Source organism: Rhinolophus sinicus, chromosome 2 (genome assembly GCF_057876585.1).
Source record: "Rhinolophus sinicus isolate RSI-liver-muscle chromosome 2, RSI-T2T, whole genome shotgun sequence".
Taxonomy (NCBI): Eukaryota; Metazoa; Chordata; class Mammalia; order Chiroptera; family Rhinolophidae; genus Rhinolophus; species Rhinolophus sinicus.
This window is the reverse complement of record NC_142502.1, coordinates 62,906,775-62,926,819: the sequence shown is the minus strand read 5'-3', so window position 1 is coordinate 62,926,819 and position 20,045 is coordinate 62,906,775. Positions and strand designations below refer to the sequence as shown.

Genomic DNA, 20,045 nt, shown 5'->3' with positions numbered 1-20,045 from the left:
TGTTCTGCTTAAGGAATCTGAAACCAAGTCACACGTAGACGGAGTCACAGCGAGGAGTAAACGTAGGAAGGACGAATGTCTTTCAGGAGCAAGCAGGGTGAGCGAGAAAGGCCCAGGCGGCGGTTAGCGGGTAGCTCAGGAGGCCACGCGAGCAGGGGCGGCGCCGCACGAGCGCCGGAAGGCGAAGCCGCGGCCGGGGCGCCGTCGTAAGTGGTCCGCGCGGCGCGACGCAGGCGGGCCCGCTCCCGTTCCGCGGGCGCCGAGGGCCGAGGCGGCGGGCCGCGCGCCTGTGACGAGCTGTGACGCCGCAGTGGTTGCCCGGGTGCGCCGTGGGGTTTCGAAGACCCGCGGCTCCTTCCTTCGACACTTTTCGTTGAGAGCGGGCGGCTGCGATTGCGCTTGGGCGGCCGTCGGGGCCGAGAAGCATGAGCCCCGGGGGCGCAGGCTGCTCCGCGGGGCTGCTGCTGACGGTCGGCTGGCTGCTCCTGGCGGGCCTCCAGTCCGCGTGGGGGACAAACGTCACTGCCATCCAGGATCCCGGCTTGGGCGGCGCCGAGGGCGAAGCTGAAGGCGAAGGCGAAGGCGAAGGCGAAGCCGAAGGCGAGAACGAGAATGAGAACGAGGGCGAGGAAGAGCCCGAGAACTACATGGGCGATGCTGAGACCGCGCCCCGGGAGGATGGTGAGGGTAGGAGGCTCCTTGCTGGGTTCGAAGGCACCTGTTGGAGGGCAAAGCCCAGCTTTGTCCGATGGCAATGAGAATTATCCGTGTTAACACCTACAGAACCCTGTCCTAAATAGCCCCAAATGTATACATTTTTCGCATGCGTAGTGGCCTTGAAAAAAGGTGTGTTAATCCTACAAGGCCACAGCAAGCTAAACGAGCCCACCTCTAGAAGTTGCTACAGAAATACTGCTAAATATTGCTCCGGAAAAGGAAAACGATGCTTTTTTTTTTTTTTTCTTTCCCAAATTGGTAGGAGTAACCTTCCACCTAGGGGCATTATTTTGACTTCCTGTGCAGTTAAGTTTTTCGTTCCCATTGTGGATTTATTTTGAAGTTCCAAATTGCTTGAGGTCTTCCTCCTTTCCACATTTGCACTTTGATTTTGAACACAATGGAATTCAGAATTCCCCTCACTGTGACACATCTAGATAGGCCAATATGCTGATAAAACTGCCCAGAAGCCCTTTATCAACTCCTTGCAGCCCTAACCTTGAGCACCTTTGCAGTGTGGTGTTTTATTTGTACATTCGACCCACAAAGGAACGGGTGGCCTTAGAATAACATCTGTCAAGGGATCCAACCAGTGGCTTTGTTAGATGATACGCGTTAACCAAGGGAGAATGAGCCTGTGCTTGGTACATAAATTTGCCTTACTCTGCTGGCTCATTAAGCAATAAAACTTGACAAGCTGTTGTACATGTTATATTGATTAGTAACTCACATACTAGTAGGTATAAGGTCAGTTGCAGGTTTGTAGCCATCTAAAGGGAAATGATTCCCTTCCCCCATAAATGACCCAGCTGAGATTCTTTTAATATCCTTGGCAGTCTCATGTCTCCTATACATACAGAGTAGGTTCTATATTTATCAGCGTTTTTTTTATTTCCTGATGACAGATAGTGACCCTCAGTGACAGAAAGAAATTGGCTATCTGAGGTTAATGGTGGGGTTGAGGTTTGTACTGACTTGATTACAGAGAACTTGCAGAGGTCCTTGACTTTGGAAATGTGAAAAAGAGGACTAGAGAAGAAAACATGTTTTAAACAAAGCACAGTAGCGTTTCACTCTAGTTTTAAAAGTAATTGAATTAACAATTTTAGTACTAAACTTGTCAAGGGAATAGTCCTAGCTATAAATGCTAAACAGAGTTTAGGCTAAAGCCAAGTGATGGAGTTAGAATGCCTTAGATTCAAATTCAAATGTAGGAAAGTTATTTATTCTCGCTCCCAGTCTTCATTTCCTTATCTGTGAACTTCAGGGAGTCCATGTACCTTCTGGATTTTTATATATACAATTTCATGCGTAGCTGCTTTTTCCTGGGGAGAGTGAGAATCCAGAACTTTAATCTGAGGTATCTGACATCTGAAAATTTCCAGAGCCATTATTAACATTTGTCCTCTTAACCCTCAGGGGACCAGTATAAAAATAGTCATCACCATTTACTATCTCATGAACTCTGTTTTTTTTACTTTTGAGTCATTTTACAAATAATTTACAAAAGTAGGAATAAAGGAATTGTGAAAACAACTTGCTTGAAATTTCAACAAGAATTTAAACATGGAAAACCCCCAATTTTACTCATTTTCCCTGGTTTTAAAGATATATGGGCAAAGTACTTTGAACGCAACTGAAAGCTCATCAGTTGTTATGCATGAGTCTGGAATAGATCCATCTTGTAAGTACTGATTCCAGATTTCAAGTACATTTCTAATAGATTCTAGTTATTGTTCTTTTTGCACTTGCATTGTAAAAACACAATACTTTTGAAAACTATGAAGGCACATATTTTGTTGAGAAGACTGCCATATTCTTTCTCCATAATTGCAAAACATGTTCATCTTAGATTTATAAAACAATTAGAATTATTGGTCCAATGAATTTATTCATTTCTACATCTTCTGGGTTTTTTTTTCAATCACCTTTGTATACACACCTGCCATCCTGATTTGTCTGTTTACAAACATTATCAAGTAAATTTTGTGGTATAAACAACTTAAAAAAAGGAAAGAATACTGTCCATATCCTTTTAGCAAAACAGGAATCGTCTAGCTTATTTTCACAAAATATTTCAGGATCAACTCCTTCCTGTTGAAAGACTAACTGGATGAGAATACCATATATCCTTTTCATCCTTAGAAATACAGTGTTCATTTATTGACTCTTGAATTAGAGAAAATTGATATAGGATATTCATCTAAGATACCATCTCTCATTTTGCTTATGCAATCAATTTCACAATCATCACTGGCATCTAGAATGCTACTCTATGTCTATGTTCATCTTCTGATTCATCCAATAATTGTGAAATATTTTTCTCTATCAGTTTTCTTTTCTTTCCCAGTATGGACAAAAAGAAATAAAAGAAAAATTCTAAAATCTCAGCTGTGTTCAATGAAAGCTGAAAATAATTTGTGAGAAAGGTGCCTCTAGACTTCTTTTACATCTTCCTGAAAGATGATGTGATCCTTTGAGCAAAGCAATAAGAAAACAAAAGGTGACGTAGTAGCTGTGATTTATTTCACAATTACATCATCTTTCTAGACAACTCCAACCATTATTCCCTTTATTATTATAGTTTTTTCTAAAAATGTAGTTGGGAATAGGTGATAAGTAGTACTAAAATCCATCATTATGGATGATGAAATAGCAGTGTTTCAAAATGTAGGAAAAATTACCAAGATATTATGTTAGATATATACTCATAAACCTTTTATACCCCTGTTCCTTTTATACCTTTTATAATATACCCATATACCTTTTATAAATCTTAAGATTTATAATTTATTCTTACCCTATTTACCCTTAGATTTATAAAAGGGACCAATAGTAGACCTACATAATAATTGCAAGATAGAGTTTTATTCTATAAAATGAGTTTTATCCTGTATATATTTTTTTCTTTTTCTTTGGAAGACTTCTATGGAAGGATAAAAATCATGAAATAACCTTACAAGTCAACTTTCAAAAAAGGAGCTAAAAAATTAAAAAATTGGACTCTAATAGTATATACCAACAAAGGGTGCTATCCAGAATTGAAGAGAACATTCCAGCATCTGGCCAGAACAACAAAGAGCAGGATCATGATCTGCATCATTGTAGATGTCAAGGTTTTATCAGCACATCTAAGACCAAATAGATTTTTAGGGAGCACTCAGCACACTCTTGACTCCTATTGAACTCACGTTGAACTTCACTTATTTTCACCTGTTCTGCTATCAAATTAAGACAGCCTATAAAGTACCTGGGGAATACCTGGCTTTTCAGTTCTGTGTACAGGACTTTTTATTTCTCAGGTTTCATTTTGTTATATTTGCCCATTATTCCACCCTGTCCTCTTTAGATCCAGATTTATCTCCAAACATATTTGCTATCCTTTGTGGTTTTGCAGAATCCCCAGATTCAGTCAGCATGAACTCAGTATTTTCTGTCATTAATAAAAATGTTGAACAAGACAGAGTCCTGTGACACTGACACATTGACACCAACCAATTAATTAGCATCAGTAGATCTTACTGTTTAGCAAGTTACACATAAAACTTTAATGACATTAAAACCATATTTTTCCTTTTCACTCATAGGTACACAACGGGAAATTTTGACAAATGCCACACTGGAGTCCAGATACATATAATTTCCCTTGTCCCACCATTGTAGGATCCTCATCAGAAAAGGAAGTCATTGAATGACTTAATGGGCACTCAATACTCAAAGAGGAAAGGGACTCTGAAAATAATCTGATTAAATCTTTCTCTCTTTCTTTTTTTAAAGTTAGGAGAACTTAAGTAACCTTCCCAAAGTAGCATAGGCAGTGAATAATCGAGCTGATTAAGTAATTTTTTAAATGGTTTTCGAAAAGAGGTTATTTTAAAAAGTCTAGTACTCATTCTCCTACCTGTGTTTTCTATATTCAAGATTTGGCTTTTAATTTATATATCATATGTTTCCAGCAGAAAGTATCCAAGCATTTCAAGCAAAAATGTCAATTCAAAATTGATTGTGATAGTCCAAATAATTTATTTAATAGTCAATGTTGATTTACTTAACATATATACTGGTGCTTACTATGTATTCAAGGCACTGTATTTGGTGCATATAAGTATAGAATAGAGGTGTTTATGAAAGTATTTTACAGTAATCAAAATACAAAAAAGAATTTAGGATTATATAAAGTCAATAAGTATGAAATGAGTGTGAGTGAAGTTATATCTTAAGCATACCTATAGCTCTAAACAAGTTACAGAATGTTTTCATACACATTCTCTCATTTAATTCTCATAGTTGTCAAATAAGACAGCTTATCCTTTTTCAAATTTTACTGAAGGTTAACTAGGCCTGACAGTTTAAGTAATTTATTCAAACTCAAAACAGCTAATTAGTGGTAGAAGCAGTAATTTGGACTTCAGTGCACTTTCCCATGTAATAGTATTGCCTCACGATACAATGACTTTTAAAAATTATCTTCTAATACTTCATTAATATTTTTTCTGTTGAGATTTTCATCCTAATCTGAGCTATGGAGAATTGGTTATATACTACACAGCTAGTGGAATTCATGCCAAATTTCAGAAAGATTAGAAAAAGAAACACATTATGTCATTTAAAACCAATGATATTTAACTGCTTAAATACTTTTATATTCCTAAATTATCCTGCTAAATAAAGTGTTGAAATAAATTCTTAGGAATAATTTACTATCTTAACCTGAGAATGAGTAGAACCAACCTATAACATGATTTTAATGAACACGTGGTATAAAGACTTCTGTTTTGGATGGAAATGATATATCCAATTTTTTTTTTTTTTGAGAAATAGGGACTAGAAAAAAATTAGACCTTACAATTAGCTGGCTTTTTTGTGTTTTTCTGACCTTCTATAGAACTTTAACTCACCATGTATTAAACTAATTAAAAAATTATTTTTAAGTTATACTCAAGGTTTAAATATAAACTTTATTTGCAAGTTATTTCATAATTTATTACTTTAAAGGCTTAGGCTTCTTTTTATTTAAACAATAATAGAAGATATACTAAGAATAGTACTGCTTTTCTGATTTAATAAAAAATTTAAAATATCTGCTTCCCACATGATAAGTACTTGCATCCTCCATTCCCAAGTAAGAGTTTTGCACTTAGAATAATTTTAATATAGTTAAATAATGTGTTTTGCACTTTACGTTTAGTTTCAAATTCGACAGCAGTCAAAGAAGTAGAATTTGGGATGTGCACCGTTACATGTGGTAAGTAGCATAGAGCACATAAACAATATCGTAATTTTGGGGGGGAGGAATGGTAAAAACTGTGGCAGTTTGTATTTGTAATTTTTGTACTCTCTCATTGATTTCTATTTCTAATGACTCCAATTTGCACACAAAATGGAAACTGATTTCTTTAAAAGGTTGCATATATCAGTTCTAAGTCTTATTTTAAGCCAGCTCCCTGTATTTTTTGTCACATAAACTGCCTTCAACCAAAGTAAAATTTTCTTTATCTCACAGATGTTCAGAAGATGAAAGATCTTCCAATGAATCTCACAGATGTCTTCCCACATACTTTGGTGGCAAATCTATGAAATTTGCTTATTTGTAATAGTCTGTTCTAAATTCTACATTTCTCTGATGTATATGTCATATCTTGGAAAAAAGAGGATTGGCTTTGTGGGGAACATAATATTCAGGGACTGTGACTTATTTTGATGATTCCATGGATGGAAATTGGCCATAAAATCTCTTACATGAGAATTGGCTTAAGGCAACACGTGTTCTATAATAGACCAGTGTTTCTCAAACTAACTGTTCACCCTTAGTGCCTGAAGCGCTTGTTAAAACAGATTGCTGGGCCTACCCCAGAGTTTCGAACTCACTAGGCCTTCAGAGGGGCCTAAGAATTTATATTTCTAAACAAGTTCACAAGTGAAGTTGATGCCGCTGGTTACAAGACCATCTTTTGAGAACCACTTTGAGAACCACAATAGACTAGCATGCTGAGCAGATAATAGATAATTCACAATGAAATTAAGTTTATTCTAAACAGAATCTGCCTTGAAAAAAAAAAGACAGTAATAGGAGGGAAAGACAAAAACCAGAGGGTAAGAGGACAGAAAAATCCATGAATATCTTGATCAGAATGACTTTTTTTTGTCAAAAATTATACTTGAATTGTTTTTATTTGCAATAGCTATGTGTGTGTGTGTGTGTGTGTGTGTGTGTGTGTGTGTGTGTGTGTTTGGTAAACTGTGTTAGGTAAACATAAAACTTACTATTTTAACTATTTTTAAATGTCCAATTCAGTGACACTAAGCACGTTCACATTATTGTGCGACCATCATCATCATCCGTCTCCAGAACTTTTTCATCATCCCAAACTGAAACCTCCCCACTCATTAAACACTAATTCTCCACTTCCCCCTTCCTCAGCCTTTGGAAACCACCATTCTACTCTTTGTCTCTTGAGATAGTTTTTAAACCTGTTTTTCACCTTAACTTCTTAATGAGTGAAAAAAAATTAAGCCTGTAATAAACCTGTGATTATTTATTTGCAATTTATGTCTTTCTTCTGCTGCTTGAGAAATTTTCATAAGAGAATTGTTTTCATAACAAATGATATGGTTTTAATCTTATTATTTAAGGATGTGTTTCAGAAATTATATGTTACATTTGTTCATTCAACAAATGATTCTCTGTTTTGGGGGCTTTTAAAAAACTTTTTACTACTACCATGTTTACCTGAAAATAAGACCTAGCCAGACCCTCAGCTCTAATGCGTCTTTTGGAGCAAAAATTAATATAAGACCCGGTCTTATTTTAATATAAGACCGAGTATAATATAATATAATATAATATAATATAATATAATATAATACCTGGTATAATATAATACCTGGTATAATATAATATAATATAATATAATATAATATAATATAATATAATATAATACTGGGTCTTATATTAATTTTTGCTCCAAAAGACACATTGGAGCTGATGGTCTGCTAGGTCTTATTTTTGGGGAAACACGTATGCGGTAGGCATTGTTTTAGTACTGGGAATACAGCAGTGAACAAAGCAGAGAAAAATCTGCCTTCAAGCAGTATGTATTTTAGTTGGGATAAAGTGATAAATAATATGTAATATATGTAATATATCAGACAGTGATAAGTTCTAACGGGGAAAATAAACCAGAAAATGCAATAGTTCACATCTAAGATATTTTTTAAATATTTAAAAATCTTTTCCATTTATAACAGAACTATACAGAGGAAAAAATGCTGTAGTGCTGTAGTGCAAAACAGTATTTTAGTAGTCAAAAAGTTTTCTTTTTCTGGAATACACAGACAGATTTTTTAAGTTTTACTTGGACTGAACATAAAAGCTCACACCTACACACATCATCGCAATGAACTGTATTTGGTTAAATAAATAAATACATAAAACACCTGCTTGAAAAATATTTATATATGTCAGAATAACTCTGTGCTTCTAGAGAAGTACCTTTCATAAATTCAAGTTGAGCCATACTGTAGTCATTCTTAGGTATTGCTTTTAATCAAAAGAGACCGTTTATCTTCCAACCTTCTATCTCCTTATCTCATATGGAATCCTCTTCCTTGCTACTCAAAGTTTGGTCCAGAGACCAGCCACATCAGCATTGCCTGGGAATTCGTTAGAAATGCAGAATCGCAGGACCTACTTGAGACCTGCCAAATCAGAACTTCATGTTAGGAAGATCCCCAGGTGATTTGCATGTACTCTGAACTTTGAGAAGCACTGTTGTAAATTTCAACTTTCCCTTGCCCTTGAGAATGGGTTTTAGGATTAACACCTTGTAGGAGTTGAAAGAGGAAATCTGGGAGACAAGGAAACCAAGATGGACAGTTCCTTGGCCTATGACTATGTCGTCATTATAGGTCATGTCGACGTAAGAAACGTCTAAACATGTGGAGAATTTTTATAAGTTTATTTGAGCCAAACTGACAATTGCCAGGAAGCAAAATTTCAAGGGATTGAGAAAATGCTCCAGAGAATGGCAATTTTGCAGCTTATTTTATACATTAGAATAAAAGGAGGAGATGTAAAGAGGGTTACATGAAATCCATTCGTAGTAGATTAAGGGGGCAGGAGAAATCAAACCAGGGAAATCTCTGGGATTGGATAAAAAGTGAAACAGAGAGACACATTGGTGAGTGCAGAGTAGTTCATAATAAACGTCCACAGCACATACAGATGGTATGCAGGGTACAGTACAACGATGAGGGGTTATGTGATCTCATATTCTCCTGTCCCAAGGTTGGGCCTTAAGGGGTCTGGAAAAGAAGATTACTCTGACATTTCAAAAGTATGTTATCTTAGATGCAAAAAGACTCTCTTATGGTAAAGACTGACCTTTGTCAAGGAAGCTACAGGCCTAGGACGTGACTACCCTCCATGACCCGCTTTTAGTTAGGAATTTTTATGTTCAAACCATCCTCTGTGGTTACTTTTGGTCCCTGAGTTTGTAAGGCCTGCCATGCAGACCTCTCTGGAGCTTGTCAGGTTAAGTATGTGTGCCCGTTTTTGTCCACAGTCATTTGTCACAGGACATGTTCAGCATGTCACTGCTGCAGCATTTTATCTCCCTCAATTCTGGTGATGAAAGGCAAACTCAGTGGAAATTTGAAATCAGTTAGTAAAGACTTGATTTCTTGTTATAAAAATGTGTGGCAATTCTAAAGAGAATATCTTGTTGGAAATGGAGATTTGATCATAAATACTTTGTCCTGCTATATTTATTACCAATCTAAATATTAAAAAGCATTATTTATGTTAAAATGTGATTTTGGAATTTCCTCCAAATCCCAATCCCCCAAATCCCCCTCTCCCTCCTAAAAGTTCCATGGTCAAATAAATTTGGGAGATCCTGTGTACTACTGTGTTTCATTAAATCTAAGAATTTATTGGCTGTAAGAAGCACATTTTATACACCCCCCCCCAAAAGGAAAAATGCTGCCAATTTGTGACATGCTGTCAATTGTAAGATGCATTCTGATTTCAAAGATGTTAGAATACAAAAATTTTACATCTTAGATCAATGAAAGTTTATACACAATAGCACGTTAATTTATTAGCATATTAAAAGTCTCCCGCAAATTGTGTAGTAAAGAGGTCCCTTTAATTTTATTTAATGTATCGTTTTCAAATGTGTATAATCATGGAATTCTTTTTCTTACGGTAACAACCAGAGGAACTAGTGTTTCATGTAACTTGCTTTGGTAATGCTGTTTTATGAAGTAATTCAAAATGAGAAGCCTAGAAGCATTCTAAATGTTATCACCTTGAATTTAGGAATTTAATTTCTGAAATTAGAAGAAAAGTCTCAAAAGAGATCTAGATGGAAAAAAAAAAGATTCTCTGGAATTAGTTTTCTTAACATTTGCTGATTTCTTTTACCAAAGGTGTTGGTATTAGAGAAGTTATATTAACGAATGGATGCCCTGGAGGTGAATCTAAGTGTATTGTCCGGGTGGAAGAATGCCATGGACCGGTAGACTGTGGCTGTGAGTTGGACTCTGTTGGTGGGGAGACGGAGGGGGAAAGAGTTTACTCTGGGGAGATAGCCTTAATCTCAGGTTGCCGTGAAGAACTGCTATACTGAAAGGAAATTGTAATAAAACTTAAAATTCCATTTCTCTAGATAGTTGCAGCTCTGAGTTACTTTCTGTTGTTGCTTTATATTTTTCAATGATGTCTAACATTTAACATATATTCTCTGGGATACACTGTAACCTTATTGTACGCAGGGCCTGTGGTCAAGCTGTCCTATAGTGAAATGCATTGGACATGTTAGTCATGCCATTATATCAGTAGATTGGTCCACCCTAAATTGGGAACTTTAAGAGATGTTCTATATCAAAGTACACTATTCTGAGATTTCAATATTTCTAATAGAGGCCCCTAACCAGTAAATTGGAAGCCACTAGTAGACCTCAAAGCTTATACGATCACTAAGTTGGTTGCCCTTACTATACCTCTTTTTCACAATTTATTCTGCAGAAGGAGCAGATAGCTGTGGTGTCTCCCACCTGCTGCTTTTGGTGACTTCATCTTTGCACCCATCACTCCTCTCTGTTCTTCTACACCCAAACACTCAATACATTTGATAACTTCCAGCATATAATTGATTTTGAAATTGGAGGTGGCTTTTAAAAGTAATATGGTTTATAAAGCAATTTGCAGTGCCCCATGGTATATGTGTATTTAATTTTTCCTTTTTTCAGGGGGTAAACCAATATCAGAAAGCCTTGAAAGTGCTAAATTGGCATGTGTTCATACATCGCCTGTAAATCGTTTCAAATATGTTTGGAAACTTCTAAGGCCAAACCAAGTGAGTAATGAATATGTAATTTGGTGCTTCCTAGTGAGTGATAAAATTTGTTTCGCAGTGCTTGATGACTGTCAGAAAACTGTCTTTAAAAGAAGTTTGCAAAAATGAAGTTAAAATCATACAACTTTATTGTTACTAGGATTTAAGTTTTTTCATTATTTATATATTTATATATGTTTTAGGGTTAGTTATCAGAATTTAAAAACCTCCATTTTATATAAAGTAGTCTATTTTGGAGCAAGGTTTTCATTTGTATACATAAGAGTTATGTAATGATAACAGTAGCTAACATTAATTGAGGGCTTATTAAGTGCCAGACTGTCGTGAGAGGGATGTGGTTATCAAAGTAGCAGTCTCACCCAGGTTTGTGTCTTTCCACAATGTCAGCCTTTATTAGAATAAAGCCCTGGATCTAGTCCTACTGACTCGGTTTACCACAGGCATTAACCAAGGCTCTGGCCAGAGGATAGCCTCCAATAGTCAGGGTAGAGCAGTTTCACACAAGAGGGTCACACCGGTTTGCAAGCAGTAGGGTTAGGCAAGGGTCTTACGACAGCAGGATGAGAGTCTGGTGTTCAGCAAGAGTACCTATGGTACTGGGGTTCGTAGCGTTGGGCCTCAGGCTGGGCTGGTGAGACAGTCCAGAGACGGCTTCAAGATCTCTGTCTGGGATGAGTGCAGATGCGGCTGTCAGCTCATCAGTGAGGCCTGGGCGATGAGCCGTCAAAGAGCTCTGATTTTATGTTCAACACTGGGTGCGGTGCATCCATCTGCAGACCCATAAAGCCGTCCAGATGGTCACACTCCACTCTGCATCTGGAGTTATCTGGTTAGGGCATTCACTAGGCATTCCTTTCACATGATGCCCTGGCATTGCTGTCACTTTGTGATTGACGTAGCTATCAGAATTATTAGCGTCCATTTTGTGTTCATAATAAATGCTCTATACACAGACGTACGCCGAGTGTTAGTGTTCCTTTTAACACACAAAGCAATCCTATAAGGTAATTTCTATCACACACCCATTTTACAGATAAGTAACTGAAATGCAGAAAGTAACTTATTCTAGGTCATACAGGCAGGAAGTGGTAGCATTGGTACTTGATGTCTGGTTTGTCTGACTGTAAAATTCATGTGCATAATTAATTACTGTCCCAGACTGAGAGACAATGACTCTTTTTTACAGGAAATAAAATTGTTTCCTGATCTTATGTTTACATGAAGAGTGTTGATACTTTCTTTTCTTTTAAAATAGCAACCCATTGTACTTGCAAATGATTCAGCAATCCTGGATGTACACAGGGAAATCCACCCCTTGGCTTTCCAGTGTGATACCTTTGATAATAATGAAATAGTAGCATCTATTAAATTCACAATCTATACAACAAATGGTAAGTGCCCAGCAATGTTTTGGTTTCCTCATATCTCAAACTTTAAAGAGGGTCAAAATCACCTGGGGGGGTGGGGGGGTGGGGGGGTGGGGGGGGCTTATTGAAACACAGATCCATAACCCCACCCACCAAGTTTCTGATTCGGTAGATTTTGGGTGGGGCTGACACAAGAATTTGCGTTTCTAACAAGTTCCCAGGTGCTACTGGGAGACCACAATGTGAGAACCACTGGTTTATACCATTTAGACTTTCTCACAAGGTAGTGCTTAATTTATTTTTCACAAAGTAAAGCCAGGTGTGCCTTACTTTGGGGAATCTGGTGTATTTCTGAAGTATCTCCAAAGAATAGTCCTCTAACTTGTATTATATTCTTACTTTTACTTCTATCACGAAAGTGAAAATGGATACATGGAATTCTTATGTATGCTAACAAAAATTTTTGTACAGTAAAGTAAATAAAATTAAGAAACATTATGTCAAGGCATGTCTCTCTGAAAATTATTCATTTAAAGAAAATGTTTTTGATGAAACAATAATAGTCATCGATATGTCACAAAAGGCAAATCTTGTCCTGAATGTAATTTTACATGTTAGAAATTACTTCCCTTGTGAAATGGATTCATGTGCATGTCCTTTCAATTTAAACTATGATGTCGTCTATATCCAAATAATTATTTATTTTTGTTCAGTTGCTCTTAACTGTTTTTATTGTTGCTGTCATCTTTGTTGTGAGTGTGGGGGTTTGGTCATAGGGTGTTTTGGAATCCAATCAAGCTCAAGAGGCTTTTCCCAGAAAAATGCCCACATTTACAAACATGCCAAAAGTTACCTGTAATTTTAAGGGAGTTCATGGATTTCTTGAAGCTATTTCTTAATCCTAAGTGAAGAATTTATGCTGTAGTCTAGAGATGCCGTACAACAACATAGCACCTTTTATTGAAATGAAAACAAGCTAAACTATTTGGGGGGTGGTTTTTAAAAATAAACTATAACTTTTTTTGATGTGTTGCATAGTGTCTTTGAAAAACATCTTTATAGTGAAGGCTAATAATCTTACGCCTATGTTGGATATCAGGTGTTATTAAAAGGATAATTTCAACAAGGTGCTACAAAAGCAAAAAAGGACCAAGCATCATCAAACTGAAAAATATCTAATTGAGTCCTAGTTCAGGCCATCAAAAGTTTTGGGGGCCATTCTCAGTTTTTGTCCTCATAGCCTGGTCCTTGTAAGACAACTCAGTGGTTAGCTCTTTCCGTGATTAGAAGGCAACATGCATTTGATAGTGTGTAAGCTAAGGGCTGGAACACAGACCCCAAAATGTCAGCCCTTAAGTGAGACAAAGTTGATTCTTCTCCCGTAGCACGCTAGGGCTGATGGGGTAGCTCTGCCATCTCAATACATGCACTGGTTAAACAATAAAGTGTTTTCAAAACACTTTGATATCTATTAGTTTCTTTTTTAAATGACAATTGGGTACACCATGTGACAGACCCTTTTGGTTGTTTAGACATCAAACAGCTGTGTTGGCTATAAATGTGCACACAATATGGTACTGGCTTGAAACAAATACATACTTGAATATTTTTAGGGTAAATATGATTTAGTTAATGAAAATTTCCTGTCATATTAGATTTTTCACTTCCACAGTAGTTGTCCTTCATAATTAGGCATTGTTTTGGATTGAATTGTATTTCCCCTAAAAAGATATTTTCAAGTCCTAACTTGTAGAACCTCATATTTGGAAACAGGGTCATTGCAGATAGAATTAGTTCAGTTAAGATACGGTCATACATACATACTAGAGTGGGTTTTTGATCTGATATCACTGGTGTCTTTATAAGAAGAGGAAAGTGTGGATGTAGATAGAGAGAGACAGAGGAGAATGCCATGTGAAGACACAGAGACACATGGGGGGTGGGGAGGGTTGGCGGGAGAAGACAACAGAGTTGTCTTATGAAAACGGAGTCAGAGATTACAGCCAAGGGACAGCTACCAGAAGCTGAAGAGGAAAGGAGGGATGCTCCCCCAGAGTCTTTGGAGGGAGCATGGCCTTGCCAGTACCTTGTGTTCAGAATTTTGGCTTCTAGAACTATGAGACAATACATTTGTGTTGTTTTTAAGTCAACCAGTTTGTGGTACTTTGTTATGGTGGCCCTAGGAAACTAATACAGACATAGGCTTAGTTTTAGTAAAAAGTGAGAGCATCAAAATTCAGCCTATTTTTTCATTAGAAAATTTCAATAGGAAATGCAACTTTTTTTGTTGTCATTAGCTATTGTCCATGTAAGAAATGTCCAAACTTATAGAGAATTTTTATAAAAATTTATTTGAGCCTGAAAGAGGATACACCTGGAAGTCAGAGCTCAACCGACTGAGATAAATGCTTCCGAAAATAACGGTTTGCAATTTTTTTTATGCATTTGAGATTAAGGAGGGAACATAGGGGAGATTACATGAGGTTGGGAGGAAGCAACAAGGGATGGGATTACAGGATAGTTAAGAATATGTGCTGTCTTGGGGGTGTTTTAAGGTTTATTTCAAAGATGTGTTAACCTAGCTAGATGCACAGAAACAATGGACAGGGCTTGGTTAAGGCAAAGATAAACCTTTTGCTAAAAAGTTATATACCCTGGGGCATGGATACCCACTGTGACCTGCCCAATTAGGAATTTATGACTAGATCACCACGTGAGATTACTTTCCACAGAACCTCCTTTTCTGTCCACAATATGAAAGTAATCTAAGTGACCCTTGCAAGAAGACTACTATTGAAATGAGCTGAAATCTTCATACCCCTCATTCTCCACCCTGTCTTGGCTAGTGTTGGGGTAGTGGATAAATGGAAAGGAATTTTGGATTTCTTCTCAGGTTTTAATCCTAAAACATGTCTTTTATTTGAGCTTAAAAATCCCTCTGCTTCTGTAAACCTAAAATTATCAAAAGTAAAAAGATTTTTAAAGTCCAACAACGTTGGAATATAAATATCATGTAATTTCTCTATCATATGTGGAACTATTTGGCGATCATTAAATTGAGTGTATAACTCTAGAATTACTAAGGAAAATGGAAAATTATACTCTGTGGTATTTAAAGTGTAGAAAGAAAAATTCGGACAAATAAACGGTTGAGATTGTCCATATAGTAGACTACTTCTGATACAGTGGTACTTACCAAAATTAAATGTTTAAAATACATAAAACATAGCTTGCAGAAATTATTAAATCTCCTTGGACATTGTTTTACTTGTCAGTATGATTCAACAGTTGCATCCCTTGTCCTTCCCCACCTAAATATTTTATGATTGTGTGATTTAGGGACCAGGAAGAGCCACAAGAAAGCTGTATAATTCACAAAATGAGTAATACTTGATGTAAATTGGCTTTTCACCAATTACAATGTAACAATGTTATATGATAGGCTGGCTTTGTCTCTTTAATAGCCTTATTTTCAGGAAGAGCAGAAAGATATAGGAAAGAATGACTGATTTAAAAGTGGTGTGTGGGTATTTGTATAAAAAAGAATGAGCTTCTATACCGTCCCTTACAATATATACAAAAATTAAAGATGTAGCATAGTGCTGGATGTAAGAACTAAATCCATAAAGCTTTAAAAAGGAAACATAGGAGAATATCTGCATGATTCAGGAGTAGGCAAGGGTTTCTTAGATATGACTCAGAAAACAATCACCATAAAAGGAAACATTGATAAAGTAGGCTTCATTAAAGTTAAAAACTTCAGTTCGTTAAAAGAAACCATTAAAACATAAATAGGAAAGCCAAAATCTGGGAGAAAAATAATTATAAAACATGTACAGTCAGTACAATCAATTTAGGAAAAGATCTTGCAGTTTCTTGGAAAAGTAAGTGTCCCTCTACCCTATAACCCAGCAGTTCCACTCTTAGGTATTTATCCAGAAGAAATGAAAATGTGTGTTCACAAAATGACTTCTACAGAAATGTTCATAGCAGTTACTTTATAATAGCCCCAAACTGGAACACTCTTAGTGTCCATCAGTAGGAGAATGAATATATAAACAAATTATAAACAAATTGAGGTATACTACTCATTAATAAAAAAACAAAAAACAAACAAACAGAAAAAAAACTAGTGATACATGTGCCGACATGGGTGAATTTCTAAAATATACTGAATAAATAAGCCTTACACAAAAGAGTACATAGCCTATGTTTCCGTTTCTATGAAGTTCTGGAACAGGCAGAACTAATCTATGGTGAAAAAGAAAATGAGGACAGTACTTGCCTCCGGAGGATGGGGTAGGGATTAACTGGGAGAGGCTCGAGGGAACTTTTTGGGGTATACTCATATTTTGTGTCTTGATAGGGGGTTTAAATTACACATGTGTGCTTGCATTTGCCAAAATTAAACAAATGTACATTTAGGATCTTTCAGCTCTTTGATCTGAAATTTTACGTCAAAAGAAAATATATAAATAAATACTGAACTCTAGTTAATGATATGCTTGTTGAGAAAAATTTTGCGAAAAGTGTACAGACAGCAAATTATGTTGGCATGCATCAAAAATATAAGATGGATCAATGGATTGATAGAAGCATGAATAAATAGTAAAATATTGATGGTAGTAGCTACCGTAGGTGGTGGGACTATAAGATGTTCATTGTCAAATTCTTTCAACTTCTGCATGTTTGAAACTGACATTTTAAACATGCAGAACAAGTTAGTTAATAATTTTCTTTCCACTGATTCTTTTTCTAGAGTTGTTTTTCAGATATAAAGTTTCCATTTAGATGTCCATTTCTTTTTTTTTTCTTTCCAGTAGTAATAATCATCAGGTGTGTGTGTTTTCTCTAGAATTACAGATGAAAAGATCAAGGCAACCAGACACTGATGCAGTCCTAGTTTTTGTGCTGACCATAGGAGTAGTTATCTGCATATTTGTGATCTTTGTGCTGATCTTCATAATTATAAACTGGTAGGTGAAGGACTGAAGCTGAGTCTCACCCTGGACTGATGTCCTTCTATCTGCCCCTCCCTTGTCCCATGAATTGAAAGCCCTGTCATTGATGCTTCTCACATGTGTCTTCAAACCGTCCAACTCCCTTAATTCCTCCCGTGACTGTCCTAGTTCAGGCTACCTAATCTCATGACTTGCTTCCCCAGTCATGAGAGAGCTTTTAAATGCAATTTTTAAATTTTTGCATAGTAGTTGCTAAAAAAAAAAGTTTATTGAATGAATATTTGTGTTGTCAGTTGTAGTTATCACAAGTCTAACATTTGGTTAATTATAACCTACCAATGCATTTATATGAAAATATTTCTAATACTTTCATGAGTATCACACCCTGGTACATCTGAGGGCTCATCTATTATCACAATGCAACTGTTGCACCACAAACTGGAAATATATTGTGACTAAGGATGCACTTTTATATAGAGAAAACTAAACAGAAATAGATTCTTAAGAGAGTTTTTTGTTTTTGTTTTTGTTTTTTCTCCCAGGGCGGCAGTTAAGGCTATCTGGGGGCCAAAAGCCTCAGCTGCTGAGATGCATTCTGAGCTGAGTTCAACGAGATACAAAGATTCAACTTCTTTTGACCAATCACCAACAGAAATACCTGGACAGGAAGATGATGCCTTAAGTGAATGGAATGAATGATGTATGGATGATATATAACAAACCAAAGGAGATTCAAGCATATCAGATTCATTATTATAAAAATAAAATATATAGCGAAATACTTTAATAATATTGCAGGTGATTTACCACAGTCTAAAGGTAATACAATATAAGAAGAGGCTGTTTTAATCAGTGCATCTTTGTGATGGAGTTATCAAAAACTATTTTTAATTTGTTTTCAACATTTACCATTTCAGATGATCACTTGGTACATTTATCTAGAGATACACACAAACAAAATCTTCTAACACATTTTTTATCACTTTGATCACTTCTAAGTTGATTTTCCTATTCTGTCTCAAGCAAGAAGAATGTAATGTAGAAGATGCCTTGCATATTAGACTTTCCCTCTGCTGGGAACACTGGTTTGAACTTGCTAAAGCTAATCATGTTTTATATAATTTTTAAGATTTTTATTAAAATACCGCTAACATCCAATATTACATTAGTTTCAAGTGTACACGATCGTTATTCAACATTTATAATCTAAAGAAGTGATCACAAGTCCAGCAACCATTATTCACTTCCCCATGCTGTATGTTATATCCCATGACTTACTTGTTTTATACCTGGAAATTTGAATCTCTTATTCCCCTTCACCTTTTCCTCACGTTTGTTAATTTCTCAACTACGATATTCAATATTATTTTATATTAATTTCAGGTGTACAGCATAGTGGTTAGACATTTACATAATTTAAGAAGTGATCCCCCTGACTAGTCTAGTACCCACCTAACACTATACAAATGAGGTCTGACAAGTAAGTTCGTGAACTTGTTGCAACAATGTTGCTAACCTTTTTTTGGATATCAGAGGGATTATTCATTATGAATTTGTACCAACTGGACAAACAGTTAACCAAGTCTACCATTTGGAAGTGCTGAAAAAGCTGCGTGAAAAAGTTAGATGACCTGAACTTTTCCCCAACAATTCATGGCTCTTGCATCACAACAGTGCACCAACTCACACAGCACTGTCTTTGAGGGGGTTTTTAGCCAGTAAACAAATAACTGTATTGCAATACCCTCCCTACTCACCTGATCTGGCCCCCAATGACTTCTTTCTTTACCCGAAGATAAAGGAAATATTGAAAGGAAAATATTTTGATGACATTCAGGATATCAAGGGTAATGCGACAACAGGTCTGATGGCCATTCCAGAAAAAGAGTTCCAAAATTGCTTTGAAGGGTGGACCAGGCACTGGCATTGGTGCATAGCTTCCCGAGGGGAGCCTTCAAAGGTGACCACAGTGATATTCAGCAATGAGGTATGTAGCACTTTTTCTAGGATGAGTTCGTGAACTTAATTGTCTGATCTTTGTAGTTATTACCATATGATTGACTATATTGCTTATGCTTTGCTTTATATCCCTGTGACTATTTTATAACTCCCAATTTGTACTTAATGCCTTTACCTTTTACACCCTGCCCCTCACCCCCTCCCATCTACCATGTTTCCCTGAAAATAAGAAGTAGCCAGACCATCAGCTCTAATGCGTCTTTTGGAGCAAAAATTAATGTAAGACCCGGTCTTATTTTAATATAAGATCGGGTCTTATATAATGTAGTATAAGACCGTGTCTTATATTAATTTTTGCTCTAAAAGACGCATTAGAGCTGATGGTCTGGCTAGGTATTATTTTTGGGGAAATGTGGTATCACCCCAATAAATCTAGTTCCCATTTGACACCATACATAGTTATTACTACCAGGGTGCCGAAAATATATACAAGTGGACAGTTTGGTTAACGTTGCTCAAGCAATAGTTTGCTGTAATCAGAAGTGTCTGGACACTGATGGTAACCATTTTGAGCACCTCTTGTAATTGCAGAAGTCAAACGTGACTTGTATTCATCTTTTGTTATCAGTATATATTGAGTATAACAATTTAAATATAATTTCCTTTCTTAAAATGTGTAT

General features: G+C 36.4%; 1 protein-coding gene across 1 annotated transcript; it reads left to right on the top strand.

Annotated features, from left to right (window-relative positions):
- The first annotated feature begins 306 nt into the window (after nucleotides 1–306).
- SPACA1 (sperm acrosome associated 1) lies at nucleotides 307–19,579 on the top strand. Its single transcript, XM_019743243.3, has 7 exons — nucleotides 307–681; nucleotides 5,906–5,962; nucleotides 10,150–10,251; nucleotides 10,972–11,078; nucleotides 12,334–12,469; nucleotides 17,301–17,421; nucleotides 17,949–19,579. Exons 1-7 carry the CDS (start codon nucleotides 426–428, stop codon nucleotides 18,103–18,105), a joined length of 936 nt encoding a protein of 311 aa, XP_019598802.3. The 5' UTR covers nucleotides 307–425; the 3' UTR covers nucleotides 18,106–19,579.
- The last annotated feature ends 466 nt before the right edge of the window (nucleotides 19,580–20,045 follow it).